The sequence below is a fragment of the Gopherus evgoodei genome, chromosome 1, assembly GCF_007399415.2.
Source record: "Gopherus evgoodei ecotype Sinaloan lineage chromosome 1, rGopEvg1_v1.p, whole genome shotgun sequence".
NCBI lineage: Eukaryota > Metazoa > Chordata > Testudines > Testudinidae > Gopherus > Gopherus evgoodei.
The window spans coordinates 166,679,608-166,705,350 of NC_044322.1; the positions used below are offsets into that span (position 1 = coordinate 166,679,608).

The 25,743-nt window shown below is 38.7% G+C and overlaps 1 protein-coding gene across 9 annotated transcripts in view; it reads right to left on the reverse strand.

Annotated features, from left to right (window-relative positions):
- ITSN1 (intersectin 1) overlaps positions 1-25,743 on the reverse strand; it is a 238,546-nt gene that overhangs the window by 154,932 nt on the left and 57,871 nt on the right. For 6 of the 9 annotated variants that reach the window (XM_030578515.1, XM_030578525.1, XM_030578562.1 and 3 more), the window contains exons 3-9: positions 21,295-21,387; positions 19,574-19,637; positions 8,922-9,082; positions 7,033-7,212; positions 6,215-6,308; positions 3,082-3,182; positions 1,705-1,768 (exon numbers count right to left, since the gene is read on the reverse strand). In XM_030578515.1, the coding sequence (XP_030434375.1) occupies positions 1,705-1,768; positions 3,082-3,182; positions 6,215-6,308; positions 7,033-7,212; positions 8,922-9,082; positions 19,574-19,637; positions 21,295-21,387 (757 nt within the window). Of the gene's footprint in view, positions 1-1,704; positions 1,769-3,081; positions 3,183-5,794; positions 5,851-6,214; positions 6,309-7,032; positions 7,213-8,921; positions 9,083-19,573; positions 19,638-21,294; positions 21,388-25,743 lie in introns of those variants that run through there. The other 3 variants (XM_030578535.1, XM_030578544.1, XM_030578552.1) reach the window with 3 other exon arrangements.

Sequence of the window (25,743 nt, forward strand, 5' to 3'; positions counted from 1 at the left end):
TCAACTGTATAAAAGGCAATTGGGTCCTGATCCTGACATCTCAGATCCACTTAAGCTTCATCAGGGGAAGTCTGAGTTACCAGATGGAGATCCCAGTTAAGATGCTACTCCCCGAATGTGATATTGGACATTGGATTATAACCTATGGACTAAATTCTAAAAGAACTCTTTGCAACTACAAAGCTCACCCCATCTCCTCTATGTATCAGAACCTCAAGAACTGAACTCATGTCTATATGTATATTGATCTTTTAACTGTATTCTCTCTCTTTTCTAATAAATTTTAGTTTAATTAATAAGAACTGGTTGCAAGCATGTATTTGGGTAAGAGCTGGAATATTCAATAACCTGGGAGGTAATGTGTCCAATCCTTTGGAATTGGTAGAACCTTTCCTTTTATATGATGAAATAAGATTTTCAGAAATCTTCATCATATTTGACTTGGATACCTGGATTGAGACCTGAGGCTGGGTTACTTCAAGGGAACTGTGGTGTTGACTTCTGGGCAACCAGTGAAGTAATAAAGAAGCTGTTTTATGCTGACTTGGTAAATCTAAGTATTGAAAATATCCACCAGCTTTGGGGATTATCTACCCCATTCTTTGCAGTTCACCCTAATTGAGTGACCTCAGCTGGCCCTCACTGGGACCCCAGTCACAGCTAGTGATCTTCTGGATTATTGGGTTGCCATTGCTTCTTATAGCAACTTTGTTAGGAAACAAAAGAGAAGAGGCTACTGTAAGTCCTGAATAACATGTAGGGTTTGGCTTAGAAAGCAAGTATGGCAGAGTCACTATGCAACAGTGACAATATAGTTGACATTCTAGCACAGGGGAAATCATGTAGTAGTACTGTAGTCAGATACTGAATTTTAAGCAGAGATTTAAGAAGCGGGGAAGTTAATTAGAAATAGCCAGCAAAGAACAATGAATCAGTTAAAATACACAAAGGTGGCATGGAGCCCATTTCAAACATCACAGAAGGTGACCCTGAACAATCAGGGACCAAAATACCAGGAGAGTAAAAAGGCAAATAAATACTAAAGCTACTATGCAGTTACACAGCAAGATACAAGAGTTTACTCAGGCTAAAGGAGAAATGAGAGACCTGGTTGGTTATGTTAACGGCAGGCAATCTACTTTGGCAAATAAGAATGCTGAGGAAAAAACAAGACACTCCTTTAAAGCACATCAAAGAGAAGAAACTCAATGAGTTATGCTTCTGCTAGGACACAACTAGGGACAAAAGGGCAATTTTACAGGCTATAGTTTTTATTACACATTTAAAAAAAAACAACACTTTTTTGTATTACGGACCAGGGTATAATTTCACTAGAGGCAAGAGAAACAAAGTGGCTTTTTTAGGAACAACTAAAAAACAAAACCAAGTAAAAATGCCAGGTATGTTTTCAACCCACACACAGAAAGGGAGGAATACTATAGGTACCTAATGTAAAATAAACTTGAAGAGTTCCTTTTACGAACCATTTTTTACAGGTTGTAAAAATTAGCTAACATTAGAAAAATGCAGTGGCAACTAATCTAATTCCTCTGATTATGCCCATTATTAAATAGTAATGCAGTTTTTAGTGTATATCTTGTGTAAAGAAAGAGACAGCAAAATTTAACAAGTTAGCAGGAAGGGTATAATCCAGAGTGAAAAGTACATTTCTGATATGAGAAAAATTAAAGGAACTATCTTTACCATATTGTAGCCAACTGCGCCTGTGGTAAACTTGATTGCATAAGGATAGTCCTTGCTTGTGGACCTAACAAATTAGAACAAGGGTTAACAAACAAATTAAAAATCAGCAAACATTATTCTGGAGCGAAATTCAGTTTTGAGGTGATGACCTGGAAAATATCAATTCCCTGTGTGTTAAAGCTGAACATATTACAGCTACTCAGAACAAATTGTTACAGTGCACAAGAGGGAAGTTATTTAAAAAAAATATCTAAGATTAAGGAATACTGCTAGGGTTAGTAATCCCACATTTGATGTACTCTTTCCCATTGCACAGGTAGTTTTCTATCATGTTGGGGAAAATGTCCATCGTGAAAGGGGCATACAAAGCTTGACCCAGCCACCCATGTCCTTCGCAGGAGTCACAGTTGCCACAACTAATTTCATTCCTCACAATAAACTCTTGGGATGACATAGGGATGAGGGAGGATTCCTGTACATGCTCAGTGCCTCCCTTCATTTGGGGTGGGTTCTCTCTTGGGCAGAGGCAACTGTGTGTGTGGTCTGAAGAGAAAGCTCCTTGTTAACAGCCTACCAGCCAGGTGATGAGGCTGTCAGCCAGGTGAAAGTGTTAGTCACTTCTCAGCACTTTCACCCAACAGGCCTCTTCACCCACTTGGTAGGTGGTCAACAAGGAGTAAGGGGAACAAAAAGAATCCCACAATTGTCAAAGGCCTTTTCTTTATGGGTGGTCAACAGGGATCAGGAGCCCTGTCCAACTACACGAGCAGGATAAGTTTCAAAAAGAAAATTAAGTAAATTCTGGGGCGTGGATCTGAGAGTCAGAGTTAGAGTTTAAGGCCAGAAGGGACCACCTTTACAACAAATCAGTGTGAAAGCAGGAGTGAAGAGAGGAAAAAAGTTAGCAAGAAGTTAATGGAATTTGCAGGTGCCCAGTAACCCCTTATAATCCTGTACCAGGGGCATTAGGTGGCTTTGGAACTCCGTTCCCCAACCCTTGCCCATTTTACTAAGAGCCTCCAACTGCACACTAAATGTGTTCTCATGCAGGCTCGTTTAATGCACAGTCAGAGGGTCCACTTGGTGAGTTAGTGCAGAGTAGCTAGCGTGCCATAAATTCACACCCTAACTTCCCTATGTAGACAAGCCCTAAGTAGCAACCACTCACAAATGATCATATATTTGCTCTCAATTGTAATCAAAGTGTGGATAGAAAACAATATAGAAAATAAGCATTTTTTCCCCTCTCATTTCAGTATGGGAACTCAGCTATCACTCACCTTCCATAATTTAAGCACCACATTAACAGACATATAATTATCAAAGATCAATCAAATGGAAGCAAAAAATAAAAAAATATAAAAATTGTTCTAATACCTGTTAAATGTCCACTCATCGTTTTGTCATGGCTATTGAACAGCTGCCTATATTTCAGTCTTGATGACTGAGGAACAGCCCATTCTGCTACAGAAGGCACACTGGAATTAGGAGAGAGAGAAAACTCAGTTACGCTTAAAAGTTTCAAGCTACATGAGGACAGACTGAAGTTCAAATTTTACATATGAATTTGTTCTTTCAACAATTTTTCCCAGCTCTTACTTCAAAAATATTACACACTACTGAAGTTGTAGTTGAGAACAGTGACCCAGTTCAGCATTTTAAAAGCATGGTTCTTATCCCAAATTAAGCCAACTATTCATCCTTGTCATAGATAGCTTTGCTTTTTCAGAAAGGTAGAAAAGTAAATAATCTAAGTGCTTTGGAAGACTCAAGATATGCAAAATTTTTGTTCAGTTATATGGTTGGAAACTCTCCATGTAGTTGGTGGAAACAAAAAGACCAGGAGTACTTGTGGCACCTTAGAGACTAAAATTTATTTGAGCATAAGCTTTCGTGGGCTACAGCCCACTTCATCGGCGTCTCATCTTATGCTAACCTTAACCAGCTGTCTTTCCAGCCTAGCAACCAACCAACCAGAGACTGATTAGGAAAAACAAACAGAGCTGAAAACAAACAAACAGAGCTAACAGAAAATACAAGTATTTTAAATAGATCAGCTATTTGTAGAGACAGTTCCGGGATTCTAGCCTGCCAACGTGTCTCAATACTAAGAACTGGAGAGAGCAGGTATAGGAATGAAATGTTAGTTCAGTCTTCAGCCCCATTTAACCTTTGGTCCTCTATTAAGACTGCCAAAACATGCCAGGACACTAGGACACAGTAAGAATCAGACTGAGACAATCTAATTTCTTTCAAATAGGCCACTGAACAGATTGCATAGCAACTACTTTCCCTACTGACCTGAGAAGGACTGAAACCACTAAGCTGGCAGTGACTCTTTCATGTTATGGTAGTCTTGGATGACAACCCAGCATATGTTCGATATAAGTACACTTTTATTGCAGATTTGACAAAAACGCAAAGAAGGTACCAATATGAGATTTCTAAAGAGAGCTATAACACCTAACTCAAGGTTTAAGAATCTTAAGTGTCTTCTAAAATCGGAGAGGGACAAAGTGTGGATCATGCTGTCAGAAGTCTTAAAAGAGCAACACTCTAATTCCGAAACCTACAGAACCTGAACCACCAAAAAAGAAAATCAACCTGGTGGAATCTGATTTAGATGATGAAAAATGAACATGCATCAGTCCACACTGCTTTGAATCGTTATCGAGCAGAACCAGTCATCAGCAGTGTGGACTTGCAGGTGCTAAAGTTTTACATAACTGCACTCAAAAACAAAACAAACAATCTAACAAAAAAAAATCTACATATGAAAATTGCACTTTCACAATAAAGAGATTGCACTACAGAACATGCATAAAGTGAATTGAAAAATACTATCTTTTGTTTATCTTCTTTTACAGTGCAACTAAATATAATATAAAGTGAACACTGTACACTTTGTATTGTGTTGTAATTGAAATCAGCATATTTGAAAATGTAGAAAAACATCCAAAAATATTTAAAATAAATTTAAATTGGTATTCTTTAACAGTGTGATTAAAACCGTGAACACAATTAATTTTTTAATGGAGTTAACTCAAGAGATTCACTCAAAACAAGTTAACTGCAATTAATTGACAGCCCTACTAAAATGTTTTCTCATCAGAAAATGCCAATTCATCAAAACCAAAACTTTGTGGGACCACACTTGTTTAAATGATGGAATTTCTGATCAAAATGAGACTCTGATCACCACAGAATAGCTAATAGCATGATGGTTAGGGCATTCTGTTTGACTCAGAGCACGGACTTTAACCTGGGTCTCCCACATCCCAAGTGACTGCACTATTCACTGGACTATAAAGTTAGTGTGTCTCTGGCCCAGTGAATACTTTTCATACACAGCTCCAACAGGAGATATTTAGAGAAATCGATCCCTGAATAGTCTGCCCACTCTCCTATCGTCCTCCATCTCAAAACTTCAAAAGGTCTCAGGTTCATCCCAATATGTAACAGGAAAATTTTTGAAATCTCAAAAGTTTTACAGGAAAGGAAAACCGTATCTCACCCAGCTCTAAAAGAGACCAGAGAATCAGAGGTGAAGTTTGCCTTAATAACTGTGATAGCCGTCTTAAGGAATATCCAGTTCTTTTACCTAAGGAGTCCTAGATGTCAGTCCCTATGGAGCTAATCACTATTACTTCACACTGGTGGAAGGGATACACTCCCCTCCCTGTGTGGGGATTAGAGCATACTGCTTCCACTGTGCTCCCAACAATACTCTGAGACAAAAAAAGGTTTGAGATGCAAGGCATTTTTAATCTCATTTACAGACAAGTAATAGTAACATTTAGCTTCTCATATTGTGACACAAAAGAAATTTTCAAGGACAATTTATCTGGAGAGCTAAGATTAAAAGCCAAACAAAATTTAAAACACTTAAAAATGGCATACGAAGAAGCAATTATTTTCTTCCCTGAAATCCACAGGAATTTTGAGCAACTGTTCAGTCCTCAACACTATACTGCAACTATTAACTCCCCTCTCCCATCAAAGTTCTCTAAGTCAATATTTTATGTCTCCTTGGAGCAGTCTTTTAATAAATTCTTACATATAAGTAAAAAAAAACAAAAAACACACTTACAAGAAAAAGTTAGTCTTGGACAGCACTCCCACAGTTCCCACATTTTAATATTTTACTTCTGAAACTACTATTCTATTTTCTACAAAAAATGTGTTATCTTTCTGCAGCACAAAAGGAGGGGCCTTGTGATATGAAACGAAGCAGACTTTTCTGTACACACTCAAAAGCCTCATGTTGTAATGTGACTTGAAACTTTTAAAACAGTTAAATGCTATATTTCAATAGTTTGTAACTAATCTGGTATTTCACATTTAAAGAAGATATTCCATTAAACCTCTGAAGTAATAACTTGACAAGACTTGATTTTCTTAATTACAGAAGTTAAGTTTAATGAAGAATGGTCTTAATCTATTAGCATCTAAGGCAGTACTGCCGCTACAGCATATTTCACATGTGCACACACACTCCACGCTAACTTACCTAGCCACATCAAATGATTGTGCCTTTTGCAGTTTAGCGTTTAACTGTGACCCAGGTCCAGATCTACTAAAGGAAGAACTCTTTGGCAATGTGGCTGTAATAGTAAGAATAACTGTGTTAATCCTGAAAAGTAAATTTGAAACATATCTGTACAATTCACAATGATAGACAACTAACTGCTAACCACACAAAACAAGGATTATGATTTTAAAATCAGTTTGGGTTTTTTTTTAAGGCAATGTTCCTAATACAAAAATAAATTAGTAACATCTCCTGCCCCACAAAAAATAAAACACGTTTCACCTTCATGACTTCCTGCATTTGCATTCTTTATATAAATCTGGTTGATACAATAAAGTGCAACATTTTATAAAATAAAAATTGAAACACTGTATACTTTGAAAATAATCCAAAGAACAATATTATCTTAATGATTACAAATAGGTAAGGAGTACCAATATGTAGGTATCAATTCTGGATGATGGGCAAGCTAATTTTATTATACCTTTACTAGAATGCTAACATTTTGTTCATAGTGATTGTTGGTTTGTGTATAGAAATATCCGAAAAACAAGCAGCTTTAAAATATAATAAACCTAGATTTCTTCTACTGAAGGTTTAAAATTTTTGTTTTAGATTTTAAACTTTTTTTAATCCTATTTGTATTAACCCAATTTAAAGTGTATTCCCTTAATAAAGCAATTCTTTAAAATAGTAAGTTACTAATACCATATTCTCACTTTTTCGATACAAAGAAAATTGCTCAACAATTGGTTAACAAAAAAAAGTAAAATATATAGTGTCAGTATGCAGCATACCAGGATGAGCAAAAGCAGGCAGAGGTTGTATAACAGCAGGAGCTCCATTAGCCAGGGGAGGCACTGCTGCTGTAGGAACAGAAGATACTAAAGGTGGAGACATTCCTACTACTGGAATGGACGCCATTGGTACTGGGGCTACAGCTGTAAGAGATGGCATGCTGACAATGCCCCCAATACCTGCATATAAGAAAAAGTAGACATTTTTCTAATTTAGAATCATTTGTATCAGATAATTTAAGGAGTTTGCAGACTGCAGAGTTATACAACAATAAACCTAGAATTAGAGAGCAGATTGAGGTGAAGATAAAGACTCTAAAAAATCCCAGGGTTACTAAGCTCACAGATAGTGACGGCAACATGAAATGGTTTAGGGAGAAAGGCATAATATTTTATAGTGTATGTATATTATAGGATTATGTGACTGCAGTGCTAACCAAAGAAATATAAGAATTTGCTTTAGAAAATTGTTCACTGTGTGCTAGATGAAGAGCAGTACTGTCAAACACTGGTGGGTGGAGAACTGAAAGTCTACATTTAACCTCTGTCCAAAAAGAATGAGTTTCAGGAGAATTGCTCACAGCCTCTGCCAAAACAAAACAATGCAAAGCTAATAGGATAAAGCACAGTAATAAGAGATTTTAGGTATGAGTACAGCTGCACAGATGACAAGTAAAGGTCAAGGAGACTCAGTGATTCCACTGGGGAAAGAGGTGAGGCTACGTGCACGCAGATGGGAGCATGTCTACAGTGGGCTTGGAGAAGAAAATTTAATTATTTCGTACTTCACTCAATCATTATGGCCCCAGATGAAGTTTTTGAAACCAAACAACAAAAAGTTTGGTCGGAGGGAGGAGGGGAAAAATGAATTAGCAGATATACAGGCTTTGAAGGGTGAGAGTTTTGTTGTAATGCTTACCAAATACAGACGCTCCCCGGGTTGTGAAAATCCGACTTACGGACAAAGTTCCATAAGTGCCTTTTTTCTTCTTTTTTTTTGGGGGGGTGGGTGGGTAGGAGGGAGCATAATTGTTGGAGATACGTTCCTGACTTATGCAAAACTCAACTTATGCAAGGCGTTCCGGAACGGAGCTCCTGTACATTATTTATTTAATTCACTCTTTACGGTGATCACAATTACCAGGCATCTGATGATGAGATGTTGCAAACTAAAGGTTACATGTAAAGTGGCTCTCAACACCAGAATGCAGAAGAAACTCAGCATGGTAAGCATGAGGTCCAGGCTTTGACTCACTCATTTATTTTATGCCATTTATTTCAATCCTGCATTACCCAATCCTATCTTTGGCATTATGAGCACTTCAGCAATACCAGTTACAAGAACAAGAGAAGCAGTAGCCAGTCTGGCTATTATTAATGCCACTCTTTGCACAGGCCAACAGGTGTGGACTGCTCCCACACTATTTTGGTTAAGTTAAATCAAGATCGCTGATCGTAACTGTGGCAGAGGTGTTAGAGCTAGAACCCATTAAAGAAGATTAAGAAAACTGCCAGCAAGGTGGTCTCATTGAGGGCCCCCAACTTCAGAATTCACTCACTCTCCTTGGTCTGAAACAGCCCAGCTCTGCTGATCTTCACAGCATGGTGCAAGGCTCATCTGCTTTTCCTAATATTTGGTGATGGTGAGAGTACAGAGGGAGAGAAGCAGGGTCTGAAATGGAGTAGGAAACTGACTTGTTATTGATTATGCCTGGATGCTAAGGAGCCAGGTTTATTAGGCCGTTTTTCATATATCTATCTCTTTTTAATTGTAAAGCAGCACCTTTTCCAATTTTAGAAACTGAAATAAATCAAAATATAAACCACCCCAAACAAAACTTTTATAGAGGCTATCATAGCACTGAACTAGAAACAAATTCTGCTCTTACCAAACCCTGGTGCACCAGGAATAGCAATGGGAGGCTGCTTCATGGCAGAAGGGAGTGCAGAGGGGAGCTGATAACCTTGTAGTTTTAGTTTGATAAGTTTCATAGCAATAGAAAACTCCATCTGGTCCATCCTCCCATCATTGTTCATGTCAGCCAGTGCCCTACAAATAAGCAGGATTTACAATTATGTTTTTAAATTACGACCTTGTGAAGTCTCCCATAAGCAAAGGAAAACCCCCACACACATACCAAGAAACTCAAGAATCATCTGATTCCCATTTAAAGAAGAATTCTGCAGAGCAGAACCAGGGTTACTAAGCCATCATTTAAAGAATAAACTGAAAACTTCTCAATTTCTTCCTTGGAATGATGAAATTGTGATTTTTCTAAGTTATGTTTCACTCCATAATGGAGCTATAGTATGGTAAGCTGAAAGAAAAGGATGAGTGTAATTCTATAGAAACTTTGCTAAACTGTACAAATTAAAGCAACATAGTACTGCACAGAGCACCACAGGGATCCAAATGACTTAGTCAATAAATTTGTACTTCAGCTAGTCCTATAATAAATTGCTCTTTAAGTGCATGCTCTGTACTAAACACCATTATAGCTGAGTATACAAATGAGTTCTTCAGTTAGACAATAGCATTCAAGTATAAAACACTGAGGCCAGTTTTTGAATAGGCTTTCATGTAGAGTAGTCTCTGACTTTACAGTACATCAAATGAAGAAACAAAAAGTGGACTGTTTAAGAAAACTGTGCAGCAGGGGTGGAGAGGGCAGGAGGGGATGAAGAGGGACAACACGAGTTCCTGTAACTGGGAACCAAAATAAAAAAAGTAAACGCATGTTAATGATTTAAGCAATTATAAATTAAGAACTGCATTATGTTGCTTTCCTTGGAGAGAATAAAAATTATTCTAACTCCAGTACAAAATTTTAGGATTATTTCAAACTAAAAATAAAATATCTATATTTTGATTATAGGCCACGAAAGGGGCAACACAATACTGTGACCAGATGCCCAGCTGAGAGGCTAGGCAGTCTAGTTAAACTCTGAATTTATTTCCAATTAAATCAGCACCAAGGGAAGTATTTATGTAAGTAAATTAAGGGTCATCAAAAGGACCTTCCTGGATTGGCAATAATTAATGAAGTTCAATAACTGAGCAGGTAAACACTTTGCCCACATGACTAGAGGCAAAGCTGGGAAAATTTGTAAGACAGAACCTGAAGTCAATTTGTTGCTATATCAGTGCCATAAGTGTACTCTCGAAGCATACTAGACATGGCTGAGATGACAAGCAATATTTTGCCAAGAACAGGAAAACTCCCAGCCATCCATAATACTATAGGCCAGATTTTCAGCAAGTGCAAATCATCCTAGCTCCATTATCTTCCATGTACCCTGGCTCTGCAAATGATAAATCCTCCCCAAAATGACTTTTTCGGGACACCAAAACTATTTGTGAGTTCAGGTCAAATTTGGCAAGTAATTTCTGCTGAAAACCCTCTCTGAAAACAAAAAATTTAAAGATGTCATTTCAAACTGACATTCAAAACATTTTATTTCATTTGAACAAAATTTTCTGTTTTTCATTACAATGAGAAAAAACTACCTAATTCAGTTTTGGTTCAAAACTAATCAAGCTTTTTTTCCTGTTTTCTCAAAAATGCTGATTTGCACCAGTCAAAAATCTGGCATTACAAATTTACAGAGAGGAGTGAGAAAGCCATCTCTGTATGCTAAGGGCTCTGGAATTTAGAGTTAGAAACTGAAGCACTTCTTGAATGTGGCCCAGCTAGTACACATATTTCTAGCGGAAGAGAATTCCAGAGGCAAGAGCACTTGCTACAGAGATTGGTCCCCGGATGCCTTCTCTCTCACCTCTAGCCCAGGGAAGTTCACTCAAATATTCCAGATGAATGTTGCCTGCTGTTCAATAACTCAATATAAGATCTGCCTAGCTCTCTGGGTCTCAAATCAGCTTGGTTAACTGGCTGAGATTTCTAAAGACTTAGTAGTAGTATCCTCAGAACTGAGTATGTACGTTTCAGTCATTACTTATAAAGTTGCTAGTATGATCTAGCTTCAGCTGTTAGTTATAAAGGCTCTGTTGTGGCAGTGACATGGCAGCTAAGTAAGTAATTCCCAACAGTCAGAATGAAGAGATGAGATGAGCAAAATCAACCCGGACTAACGGAGGAATTATGCTTTTTTTTGAGAGGGGAAGCTATAGCACATCTCCTCCCACAACCTCACCATGATGGAGGTCTCCCTGAAAAATAGTTACTTAACTGCCACAAATTGAGATAAGAAATCAGTATCTGCTCATACAGCAGGAAAGGGCTTGTCTACATCCCCCTGAGCGCAACAAGTTTCAGCGCTGTAAAGTGCCAGTGTAGACAGTGCACCAGTGCTGGACTCCCAGCAGGCTCCCAGGGCTGGTCACTATGCCACTCGTGGAGGTGGGTTTTTTGGAGTGCACTCTGCCCTGATTACACAAGCCATGTTAAAACGCTGCTGCTGCCAGCGTAGACTAGCCCAAAGAGAATTAAAATACAAGATACTTATATCAGACTGAGAATGTTAGAGGTTTGAGGGAACCTTATTGCAGGCAAGACAACCTCCCCCCACCAAGTTGTAGGCAACAGGAAGGCAGGGCTGCCTGGGGGGAGGGGGGCAAGTGGGGCAATTTGCCCCAGGCCCCACAGGGGTCCTGCAAGCCCTAGCCCAGCAGCAGTCTGGGTCTTCGGTGACACTTCGGCGGCGGGGGGCGCTTCAGTGCTCCCGAAGATACAGAGTGACTGAAGGGCCTCCCGCTGCCGAAGACCCGGACCGCCACCTGGTGAGTACAAGTGCCACAGCTCCCCGCTTTGCCCCAGGTCCCCTGAATCCTCTGGGCAGCCCTACAGGAAGAGAACTTTATAGATTATAACAAAGATGGAGTTTTTGCTAGAAGGAACAGAATTGTTCCTGGAAAAAGTTAAAACGCAAAGTAGACTTGCTACATAGCCTAATTCATGAGGGCCGTCCATTTTCTGCCAGCTACCAAGTGCAATGTCTCCCTACAGTGCTATATATTGGTGTGTATGTATACACAGAGTTTAATTAACTTCCCTAAAGTCTTTTTGCCTTTTGCTACTCTACTGGGAATACAGAAACATTTGTCACAAGCAACCAGACAGACACATGCTGTACAGAATACTTAAAAAATAAAACAATACAATAAAAATCTATATGATGAAACAGATATGAAGAACTCAAAACACATAGTTAGAGTAGGGACACTAATCAACTGAGAGGTCAAATAGCAAATTACTATCAATTAGACTTCAGCCTTGTGCATATTACCCCACAACTGTGGTACTGAACTAAAATATCATTCCTTTGTCAAAGAAATGCACAGTTTAAGTTTCGACAAGAAGATCAGAGTGGACATTTCCCAATGGCTGGAGAGGATATCACCAAGAGAGATGCTATCATACAACATGTTGAATTCTCTTGCTGTCCCCAGTATCATCCAGCTCTTGTAATGGAAGACCCAGCTTATTAAAAAAGTCTCCACTTCCTCACCACTGAGAGTATTTACTTTTTAAAACTCACATAGCTCAACCAGTGCACCTTGATCCTGACCTACAGGAGTCACGTTTGACTCCTGGGATTCTTGATTAGAAAAAAAATCAGAATTATACCAAGTTACATGGTGATTTTGAAATGTTCACAAACAGTAAGGTTGAGGTCAAAGGCATCTGATCTGTCAGAATTTCTACCCAGGAATCCAGAGATTTAATGGCTATAACTAGCCCTCCAGTCTTTTGCATTTGAGTGAAAGGAAGCATAGATATGAATACCACAAGTGTAGTAACTTACTTATAAATTGCTAAGTATTAAAGATGATAGAACGCAGTAGCAAATATTTAGGTTAATTTTGGTTTATAAAAAGAACACTAGACCTTTTGAGGGCAAATAAAAAGGCCACTCAGTCTACAAGAATACTCAAAGGAAAAGTATGTTTATTTTGATTAAAGTTTTCTTCAGGGTTTAGTCATCCTTTATTCAGACCCCAAGCTGTAACTGGTCGGTAGAAAAAAAAAAAAAAACAAGTTTGTATATATGTGTCCTCAGGTGGTCAACCATAAACATAAATCAGAGAAAGAGACTGCCTGAAGAAAGCTATTCTGACAGATTTCTTTGATCACACTCTGAGCAACTGGTGGTTTCCCCATTAAACAGATCTCTCACTTTTCATATGTAGAAGTCAGTTCTGCTGAACCCATCCAATTGGCACTGTCAGATCAAGCAATTAAGTGATTTCTGATGCTAGGATATAGTGGTACAATAGCAAGGGCGGGGTGTAAAATATTCAAGCAAATGTCTTTGTAACAGCGCTTATTTGTTCTGCCCAGAAGGCTTCTACAACCACATAATCAACTTTTATTTACAAACTACTGCCGTACACCTGACCATGAGAATACTATTAAGTATCATCACATTGCATATGACTGGTTCATTCGGACACTACATGATAATGATCTCCTTTGAAAGTGCTTTGAGATCTCCTAATGGAAAGCATTATATCTAGCTAGGTGGAATTATTATTATTCCAATAGTAGTTTCCCACATTTTGGACAAGACATTTTTAATCTACATAGTTTCCTTCTATGTGAAAATAATAATAATCAGAAACAAGATACGACAATTCCAATTATGTTCATTGAATGAGAAAACTCCCATCTACCCACTTAGTCAATAAAATCTTTCATTTCCAGTTAATGTCTTACCTGCTGTCCTATTCATTTGCTGTAGTTCAACAGTTTTGCTATTTTACTCAACTTCACACAAATTTCAGGAAAATGAAGTACAACTAGAAAGCTGCAGTATTTACACACATTTAAATAACTGCAGTGTGCTAGCAGAAATACAAAGCTATGCCTTGAGTGCTGTAAGTAGCTGACAGTAACTACTACCTACATTTCACTGTTCCACAAAACACAAAGTATCCAGTTATAACAAAATTAGGAAGAACTTAATGTATGTTAATTCATTTATTTGAGACCTGGCTGGAAACCAGTGTACGACAGTAAATTGATTACAGATTTATTATATCTATAAAACATTCCTGTGTTCATAACTGTAGATTTTTTTTACTTGGCTAATTGCAAAAGGCTGAATCAGACCCCCAAAATCTAGGTGCAAAAGGGGTCCTCTTCACATGAATCTCTCCTCATCTACACTTTGGTAAAAGCAGCACTACCATCTTCCCCATACCTTGCAGTGGAATCTTTGCAGTGCTGCCATCTGTGAGATTGATGGCGAGGACAAGGATTGGGCAGGCAGGATTTGTGTGGCTTAGATCATGGCTTATTAAACTACAAAAATATCTTTCTGAAGGTTATTTCTAGAATGTTACATACTCCAGCAAGGAAGTTCTACTGCAACTGAAGATCTGGACTAAATCTAGCCTTAAATTCCCAAATTCATCCTAAATCATGAAACTCAAACCCAACAGCAGGAATTAAGCCTTGAGAATCACTATATTACTGTATAAATTAAATAGTAAAATCCCAGGGTCTGCCCTACCATAACATTTTCTCATCATTCTTCTAGCTTCCACAAATTTGAGACTATTAGGAGTAAAGCAGGTGTCAGAAGAGGGTAAATCTACCACCCTGCAGAACTAGAACTCTGAATATAACAAGCAGCAGCTTTCACTGATTATTTCCAGTGCTAGTTTAAACTAAGCTAGAGATGAGGAGATTTGGTTGAGGATTTCAGGAGGGAGAAATAGCGCTGTGGGTTTTGAAAGAAATCCAGATTATGGCCTAGTTAAAAATAGTTCTTACCTTCCGAATCATACGGTCTCATTTCAAAGATTATTAGACACTTTATAGATTACTGGCTTGATAGATGACAAAGTCTGAAAAAAGTAGATCAGCAGAGGAATTGTCATGATAAACCATAGCAGCTCCTCAGGCTGCGCTACAAAACTCCCAACATTCTCACAGATGTTTTCTGAAGAACTGAATTACTGCTATTTTAATTTTATAATACAGCCTTCATGTAGTATCACGTCTAAAAACAAATTACTGCAACTTCAAAATATTTTCAAAATGGCTCTGTTGGGCAGAAGATATTTAAACACCATTTCAACTAGGTAGCTTTTCCTGACATTCTATTTTAGTGAAAACAGATTTTGCATTACTCAAAATAGCAATCCAGTTTTCACCAAATTTAAAAGAGAACTACACCTTTTAAAATCAAACTTGAAGATATTTTTAAAAATATGCTGTCATAAACAGATAAATAAGAGTTAATAGAACAGAAGTACTTCATATCTCTTTTGCCTGTAAAGGGTTAACAAGATCAGTGAGCCTGGCTGTCACCTGACCAGAGAACCAATCAGGAGACAGGATACATTCAAATCTTGAGGGAGGGAAGTTTGTGTGTGCTGTTAGATTTTGGTTGTTGTTCACTCTGGGGGCTCAGAGGGACCAGACGTGCAACCAGGTTTCTCTCCAATCTCTCTGATACTGTTCAGAATAGTAAGTATTAGGTAGATAAGGTGAACTAGGCTTATGTTTGTATTCTTTATTTGCAAATGTGTATTTGGCTGGAAGGAGTTCAAATTTGTATTTTGCTGAAAGGATTTTAATTTGTACTTGTATACTTAGGCTGGGAGGGTATTCCCAGTGTCTATAGCTGAAAGACCCTGTAACATATTCCATCTTAAATTTACAAAGAATTTTTACTGTTTTTTCTTTCTTTAATTAAAAGCTTTTCTTGTTTAAGAACCTGATTGTTTTTTTATTCTGGTGAGACCCCAGGGGACTGGGTCTGGATCCACCAGGGAATTGGTGGGGAGAAAGGAGGGAAGGGGGAGAGAAAGGTTAATTTTCTCTCTGTGTTAGGATTACTTTCTCTCTCAGGGAGAGTCTGGGAGGGGGAGAGAGAAGGAGGGGGGAAGGTGAATTGTCTTCTCTGTTTTAAGATTCAAGGAGTTTGAATCGCAGTGATCTTCCAGGGTAACCCAGAGAGGGGAAGCCTGGGAGAGGCAACGGTGAGGGAAAGGGTTTACTTTCCTTGTGTTAAGATCCAGAGGGACTGGGTCTTGGGGATCCCCGGGCAAGGTTTTGGGGGGACCAGAGTGTACCAGGCACTGGAATTCCTGGTTGGTGGCAGCGCTACACGTTCTAAGCTGGTAATTGAGCTTAGAGGAATTCATGCTGGTACCCCATCTTTTGGACGCTAAGGTTCAGAGTGGGGAATTATACCATGACATATGCAAACCAAATTTTCTTTTTAAAATTATGAGATGATGTATCTTTGACAATTCTAAAATGCATTACTCCTCCTGTAACAGATCTGAAGGGTGTCTGAACTATCAGTCAACAAGGCCAAACCCTCTGCAATTCCTGCCTCACAGCTGTACTTCCCCAGATAAATGCTTCCATAGCTAACAAAAGAATCTATAAAAGCAGATGTGACTTTGCATTACATCAGACTTGGTTTCTGGAGCCATGAATCTAACAAGTTAATGAGTTAGGCCCCAATCCTGCCAACACTATCATATGTAAAACTTTACCTCAAGCAAGTAGCCCTAATGAAGGCCTTGGAAATAATTAGGCAAGTAAAGATACACATGTAATTAAACATTTGCAGAACTGTGGGCCTTAAATTGCTTTTTGTATTTGTTTTAAATTTTTCTTACAGATTCTATAAACTTCATAGAAAATGACAGTGTGGCAGTCCTAACAAGCTGGGGGTTTTGTCAGTGGTGAACTCCAACTAGACAGGGGAATAGAGAATACAGACAGAAAACTAAGAATTGTAAATAGCTTTCTTCCCACAAACAAAGATCTGGACCTATAGTCTGAAACAGTGTACAGAGCACTTGAGCTAAAGACTCAGGCAGATGAATCCACTGAATAGATCTTGTGACACCTCACGAAGCTTTTCCTATGTAAGTGCTATACACACTTCCTCCACGGAAGTCTCTCAGACCAAGTAGTCACAATGGATCCACATGAATAAGCACAAAGTTTTGATGCTATCACAAGACCTTTGGGAACTATAATACTGATTGTTTAATCCACCACAAAGATGTCCTTTGGAGTATCTTACCCCTCAAATGGGGGGAGGTCACAATTTCTTGTTTCTTTACATCTCAGATTGCTTTGAACAAACTATTGTGACATCATTTGGCTGTCAATATAATTGCCTTCTTGCCATTGCATTACAGGCCAAAGATCTGGCTGAGAATGGTTGTCTAGTTACACACAATTATGCTTCAACTGATAAAGGAAACGATCATGGATTTTTAACTGTGGTTTCTGTTTCTGTGGAAAGAGCCACTTAGAGTTCCTTTTTAATGCCTATTATTTTTGTAAGACAGTAATAATCTGTGCTAGACTCTCTACAGCAGAGATCAGCAATCTTTGGCACGCAGCTTGCCAGGGTAAGCCCCTGGCGGGTCAGGACAGTTTGTTTACCTGTCATGTGCACAGCTTCGGCCAATCACAACTTCCACTGGCTGCAATTCGCCGCTCTAGGCCAATGGGGGCAGCAGGAAGTGGTGGCCAGCACATCCCTCGGCCCATGACGCTTCCCACAGCCCCCATTGGTCTGGAGCGGCAAACCGCAGCCAGCGGAAGCCATGATCCGCCAAACCTGTGGACGCGGCAGGTAAACAAACCGGCCCAGCCCACCAGGGTGCTTATCCTGGTGGGCCATCAGCCAAAGGTTGCCAAATCCCTGCTCTACAGATGGATATTTACTTTGCTTCATCCAAAGAAGTTAATGAAGAGGGAAGTTTTTCTTCAAGTGGTATTCTTGCTCTAGCTATTGTGATTCCACCCTCTTATTCACTACATCTAATTCCAAGGAAGAAACAAATTGAGATCATCTGGCCTAACCTAAAATGCAGACTCCTCTTAATTAAGAAGTGACCAAAAAAGGATTTCCCCCTTACCTTATGATTTAGAAAGGTGCCTTAATATATTAAAGTTTTATTTCTGCTTGTTGCTTTTTTAAGTTACAAAAATCAGGTCTAGTCTCTATGACTACAGAACTAGTGGAATGATCATCTCTCAAGAGACAAAAAGTTTAAATAAAACTCAGAAGGGAAGAAATTTTGAGTCACGGTATGTCTAGACGAACAGCTAAATGCGCAGCAAGCTGAGTTGTACATCTACCGCACACTCGAGTGCCATGCACCAGCTGGTCCTGTGGACCTTGTTACTGCGCACTAAAAGTTCCCCAGTGCACTTTGATCTACTCAGCTTTGAAACAGGAGTAGGTCAATGCACATGAGAGAACTTCTGAATGCACACTAGCAGGGTCCACACAGATAGATTTACACCCGAGCTTGCTGAGCACTAAACCTTTGTTTAGACAAGCCCTCAGATTATTTACAACTGTTTAGTTTTAACAACACTCATTTAAAACTAATGCCTAGTGAATATTTTTAGAGAAATAATGTCTTAAGACTAAACATTCCATCCTCTTAAATGAAGAGGAGAGAGAAATTTTAAATGGACATTTGAAACCTTCAACAAGTCTTCCAGCAAAATACAGCCAAATGTGATTTGCCTTATATTTCGAAGACCAAAAATGAAGCAAAAACACACCCACGCACACCCTCTCTTTCAAGCCTTCTCATAAAGCAGCAAGAGGGCAGATACTCATTTCCAAAGCAGCTCTCTTCTTGCAAGATAACGCTTCTTTTTCATTGAGAGCCACTCTTTCCCTAAGGGAATGGAATACTGAGACATTTCTACTAGTATAAAAGTAAGAGCAGCCACAATAAGGAGACACCATGGAGAACAACTTGTATTTACTGGTTAATGTTAACTTTCATCTATGTAGATACCATGTCAACACAGTGATCCTCCCTCCCTCACCCCCGCCCCGCCCCAGCACTGTGCAGAGGAAAATTATATTCATTTTCCTCAGTTTAGAAGGAAGGTCAGTAGTAAGAGAATATATTTTCTTCAAGATTTTCATTAAAATTAGCATTTCTGAGTCAAAGTTTGACATAATTTGGAACAGCAGCAATTTGAAAGCCCTACATGAAGAAACTAGGTGCCAGTTTCCAATTGGGTTTTTAAACAGTTTAACACAGCTTTGCAATTTCGTACTTTTCACTCACCCAGGAATAATAAAATCATTGTTCCTCCTCTCCCACCTTAAACTCCATTATCACTGAACTATGATGAGAGTAGATTATATGCAGATTATAAATGTTATGACAATTGTGCAGGTCTGGTTTAACAGTCCCATTAGTATATCGAGTATCTTAGTATTTAAAAAATTAATTGTTGCAGTTTATGATTATGTTAATATTGGTTTAACAAAGCTGGAAACATTTTATATGGTCTCTTCTTACACTTCCTACTAAACCACTTGGTTACAAACGTCACTTTCCAATAAGATGGCTACCTCCACCAAGAGGCATACATTAATAACTTTAAAAAAATTCACTGCCAGACCATAGCAACAAGGACTTTTGTCTTGTTGACTTTTAGCCTATAGGCTGAGCAAAGCAAGTGATTTTAAATAGCAGCATGTAAAGTGTGAGTAATTGAATTCCTTGCTCCAATATAACTGAAGTTGTTTTTTTTTTCTTTTGTTTTTTTTTAAATATACTTGCCATATTTGTGCTAACACCGGCTGAGGTAATCCAGATTGGAAAAAAAAGTTCCTAGCTTGATCACCTGTAAAATAAGTTAGAAAGGCATCATTTCAAAAGGACTGCTAATAATACCCAGAAGACAGAGCTAAAAGTTAAAGTACAAGTCGTAACATTCAAAAGAGCAACATTAAAAGGCATATATTGTAACATGGAGCATACTACAGAATATTATTTAAATTCAGTTTATCATTTAGCAATCTACAAGCAATACTACAGATGTAATTTTAGGTACTGGTGAATCAAGGATATCTATTGGGGAGTTATCCACCCCATGCTTTAAATATTAAAATGGAAGCAACTGGTGCAAATTTAAAGTTCAATTGACATTAACATTTTCCAGAAAGATCTATTGAGATGAACACTAGGAAACATATGGTCCTGCTACCCAATCCAAGTTTAAAGGCTCTTTCTTTATTGGAATCATCTGCCCAGTGAAATCAAGGAAGCACACACTTTCTCCACAGGAAATACTATTTCCCGTCAATACAAACATAAAACATTCTATTTTTTCATGGGTATTTAAGGTACAATACAGAACCATCAGCACAAATTGAATAAGGGACTCTTCAGTTATCATTTGAGACTAATTAGCCACTGAGAAAAGCAATAGCAAAATTTTTTAGGTAGTTTGCAAACCTGGACTGAAAATGGGAAAGGTAGAAGAGTAAGGATGGGAAAAACAAGACAGCACATTAGGGTTAGGTGCAGCAGGATTAGTTCCCTGAAAAGGAAATTTGATAATCTATGAAGGAAAGAAGTAGAAAGACTACAAGTAGTATTACATATCAATTATTTTACAAAATTAAGTTACACAGAACCATACCAGATTTTGTACAATGTCATATGAGGAGCAGCAATAATCAACCTATGCCGGGAGAGGCACATGTGGCTCTTCAGAACCACAGATGAGGCTCTCAAAACCACAGATTTGATCGGAGACTCTTGGATACCTTCAAACAGATAGATAGCAAGGAAGGTGACATATCACCCTCCATTCTATTTCTCCACATGTAGCTGCGGCAAGAGAGGAAAGAGAACCAAACAGAGCCACCAAACAGCCACAGAACAAGATCTTGATATCACTCTGACGTTAAACCTGATCTGCAGTGGTTTAAAAGACCTGTGCAAGCCATGTGTGTGGATTTATTGCTTAATCCTCACAAGTTAAACTGATATAAACCACTTGTAAATGGATATATAAGGCTGTCCATACAGAGGTTTTCATTGGTTTAACTAAATTGTTAAACAGATTTGATTTTAAAAAGGTGCAACTTACAATTAGCCTGTCTTTTGTGTATATTGATCAATCAACATGACAATGTATCGCAATGGTGCCAGTCATCAAATTTAAGTAACATCAAGTCATCCCACTATGATTCTGTGATTCTGATTCTATGACAATGATTATTGTGAAGAAACAAGCGGTTCTACAAGATAGAGTAGCATTGCTTTAGAGAACCAGGTATGACTGCATGAATGACACAAGAGAAAAATCAAGTGGTATAAACCAGGGAGAAGACACAAAGTTTTCAGCAATATTCAAAAAGAGATGGCGTTGATGTGACAGAGAGATACAAGAGAGCTGAAATACAGTATGAATAAAATCATGCCTGCATTTTTCCCATGAATTCTAGATATTATTAAATGGAATTGGATGTGAAAACTATCTATCTAATTACCAGTGATAAATCCAGATGTTGGTTTCAGACTATGGAACTGCTGATCATGTTTAGCTCTCTCTTCCACAGTTATGGCCCAGATATCCAGGTTGCCTTGTGTAAAAAGAAAATATATAAGAAGTCAGAAATAAGTACATAAAAGATACACTACTTTCCCCCCCTACAAGTCTTGTGTACACAAAGTTTTAACATTTTAACCTTCTGACTTGGTGGTACTAGCAGAATTAATTTGCCTATGAAAACTTAAGTATTAGACTAGATAAAAAATAATCTCGTATCCAACTAATCTACAGTTGCATTCATACATATCCTTAAATAGGCAGCCATATCTATAGTATTACCATAACAAACCACCAAAGACTGAAATGAACTCCTGAACAACGCTTCAGCAATTTTATGCTCATTGATCTCTTAAGTTATAAATAATCTACACAACATGTAATGCAATTTGTGATGACAACACTTAAAAGATGTCTGTTTAATGAAAGAGAAAACATGGAAAGTTCATGTGGTTTTGCTTATTTAAGAAACTAATCCCACTCAAACAGCATATGCAGCGCAGCACATGATGCAGTCTCTTCTTCTAAATAGAACAGTGAAGAGGTGTCACAAGCCATCAACAGTCATGCATTAAGTGGGTTTGTACCATTACAGAAGTAGAAAAAATGCCATCTGTTCATCCAGGAAGGATGTGAACATGCAAGAGGACATAAAATAGGCCACAAAAAAGCACAAGGTAGGAAGAGAGCACCCACACTATACTCCTGAGTGAATGAGAAATTCAACATGTCGGAGTATTTTGTACTATTTGGCTCCTCCAGAGCCAATGTAAAGTTTGTAGTTCAATATTTAGTAAGTTTCACATTAAACAACCTTTAAAACAAAATAAAACAAAAAAAACCCAATACAGTGACATTAAGAATGCCTTCTCCAGATTTCAGTACAGATGTGCAGAATCTACTTCCACTGTCTAGTCGGAACACTATTGCATTTGTTTCTCTTCTCTTCATGATGTTTCTTCTTTTGTCCTCCAGGTTACTTTTCCTTATTCTTACAGCCAACACTACAACATCTCATCTCTCACTTAAGAAAGTATTTAAGATACTATTACACAATATTGCACATAAGGTTGTTCATAATTTTTGGATCGGTAATACAACACTGTCAACATTTCCAGGGGCACATAATGTTTACTAGCTCTGCTGCAGCAATAATAACTAACTGTTGCAGGCCAGAATCTCAGGAAACCAAAAAACACTTAATGCTAACAAAATACAGTTCTCCTGAATAGGACATTAAAGATACAGACTTGCAAAAACAAGTTGTCTAGATCTTGTTCTTTATTTCTACATCATTGCCTAAGTTTACCTGGGCCAGTCCTTTAAAGCTTTTAACAAATCTGTTTTTTTTTTAAAAGGTATGTTATCAGACACTGGAACCCTAAAAGAGAATAGTTCAGTTTCATTCATCAAAAAGTGAAAGAGCACTAAACTGTTCCAGACTTATTTTTTGGAATAGAAAATTAAATTGACGAAATGACCAGACTGCAAGAGAAGAAAACTCCCAATTACTATGACTAATTCTCAAAGACTCTGTACACCCATTTTAAGAACTTCATATAAACATGGTTCAAACATTATTTCAAACACAACTTGTTCATAAAACAGTTTATCCATCTTGTGTGACAGGACAAAAGCAGTATAGTCCAGAGTTTAAGACTAGTCAATAAGATTCAGAAATGCTCTGTGAATGAAATTCCCACATATAACATGCTGAGCACTTCCAATATTGAGCTCAAACACTGTAAATGTAGGATTAATGAGATCTGGACATCATCCACACAGGTCTCCCAAACCATAAAGCATGCCAGTTTTTCAGAAACCCCGTTTGAACAGTTTTAGAATATGGTCCCCGACCTATTGAAGCAATAGAGCAAAAAGAGTAGGAACTCATAGAAGTTGAGCCTCTATATATTTTTCTTCAGCAGGAAAGGACTAATATCTCTTCAAAATACAGAAAAAAGTTTTGCTGAAACACTAGGGCCTGGTCTACACTTAAAAATTAGATTGACCTAGTTACATCGCTCAGGGCTGTGAAAAATTTTGTGTCCTGTGCAATGCAGTTAGGTTGACCTAACCCTCTATGCAGAGGCAGCCAGGTTGACAGAAGAGTTCTTCCATCAACCTATCACACCATCCCTCAAACAGATCGATTAACTACGTTGGCAGAAAAATCCCTTCTGTCGCTGTAAGAACCATCTACACTATGGTGCTACAAAGGCACAGCTGCAGACTGTAATTGTGTTGCTATAGGATACAGACAATACCCTAAGAATGAGTAAAACACAATGCAAGATGAAAGGAAAGAAAACTTTGAGAGAAAAAGAACTATTAGGGACTTTGACAGAAGTAAGCACTGCAATGATCAGGACATTTCTACCCCTCCATTAAACCTTTCCAGGATCCATGAGGAGGGACACATCTATCTATAGCCCACCTTGGGTGGCTGTAGGCCTCCTAAGCATATTTTCAGCACCCAGCACTCTCCTCTGAAAAAGCCTATGCCAGGTGTAGGCAACCTATGGCACACGTGCCAAACAAAAGTGGCACACGAGCTGATTTTCAGTGGCACTCACACTGCCCAGGTCCTGGCCACTGGTCCAGGGGCTTCTGCATTTTAATTTAATTTTAAATTAAGCTTCTTAAAACATTTTTAAAATCTTATTTACTTTACATACAACAATAGTTTAGTTATATATTATAGACTTATAGAAAGAGACCTTCTAAAAACGTTAAAATGTATTACTGGCATGCAGTATCTTAAATTAGAGTGAATAAATGAAGACTCGGCACACTACTTCTGAAAGACTGCTGACCCCTGGCCTATGATATATTATTGTGGGTTTTTAATAATTATTATTTTGCTATTTGAGTCTCTGTCTGATCTAGACTGCAGGCCTTACATCCTAAAGAAGGAAGAACTTCCGTTTTTGGAGATAGAGAGGGGCGTAATACATGCCTAGAAAAATCACCATTTGTCCACGATCAGATTTTTCTGCACAGGTCTGCCATGCTGCACTCCACGAAGGTGAGCAGGGGAACCAAGCACTGATTTTATTATTCATTTACTTCCCCTTTGGGAATTTGTCCCCATAATCTTGCTTCAGAGAGAGAAAAGTGTAATTGGGCTCAGAGTTTTCTCCAAAAATATATTTCAAACGGCTACCAATTTGCCTGCGCTCAAAGAGGCTAGGCATTGTGTCTCCCCTTCCCCACACGGGTCCCTTCTAGGTCTCTCAGGGAAGAAAGTAGCCTAGAGCTCATGGATGGGCTCCCCAGAAGCTCTGCTCTTTTGTATTGCATGAGACCTATGTCAGCCAGACAGTCTGTGCTAGACCTGGAGGTCTTGGCCTGGCATATGAGTAGGATTCCATGAGTGGAAGGAAGGGGTTCATATATGGATTTTTATACAGGAGGAAGCTGGTGTTGACAGTTTTCAGTTCCCTCCATTTGCAATCCATATGAAAGCAGAGGGGGGGATGCAGCTGAGCTCCACAGTCAGAGATTTAACTATAGAGGTGTTGGTGTGGGCCAGTGGTTCTCAACCAGGGGTACGTGTACCCCGGGATGCACACAGATGTCTTCCAGGGGGTACATGAATTCATTTAGATATTTGCCTAGTTTTACAACAGGCTACACAAAAAGCACTAGCTGAGTCAGTACAAACTAAAATTTCACACATGACAACTTGTTTATACTGCTCTATATACCACATACTGAAATGTAAAAACAATATTTATACTTCAATTACTTTATTTTATAATTATATGGTAAAAATGAGAAAGTAAGCAATTTTTCAGTAATAGCGGGCTGTGACACTTTTGTATATTTATGTCTGATTTTGTAAGCAAGTAGTTTTTAAAGTGAGGTAAAAATTGGGGGGTATACAAGCCACAGACTCCTGAAATGGATACAATACTACAGTCTGAAAAGGTTGAGAGCCACAGGTGTGGGCTACTGGGACTCAGGTGTGATCTTCCAGCTGGCAAGCTGCCCATCTAGTGTTGCTCCCATTATGAGATTGGGGGCAGGATGGAGGGCTTCTTGCCCCTAGGGACAGTTCTTTTCCAACCCTGCCTGACTCCTTTCTTACTTGAAGTCCATCCTCCGTCCAAATCCCCATCCGCAGACTGCCTGGCTGATCTCCGACATGCCCGTTGCCCCTCCTCCTGGTCTTTGTCTCCCTTTCCAGGCAAAGTGTCACCTGGTCACAACCCCCTTCCGGGTCTCCCATTAAGAAGGGCACTGTTCATTGCTTACATGCAGGCAGCTGGAGCTGCCTCACCTGCTCCTGAGGGTCTCAGCAAAAGTCACACACACTTATTCCCACCACCTAGGCATTGGTGCAACACACAGGGAAACTGAGGTACACACTATTCATGCAAAATGA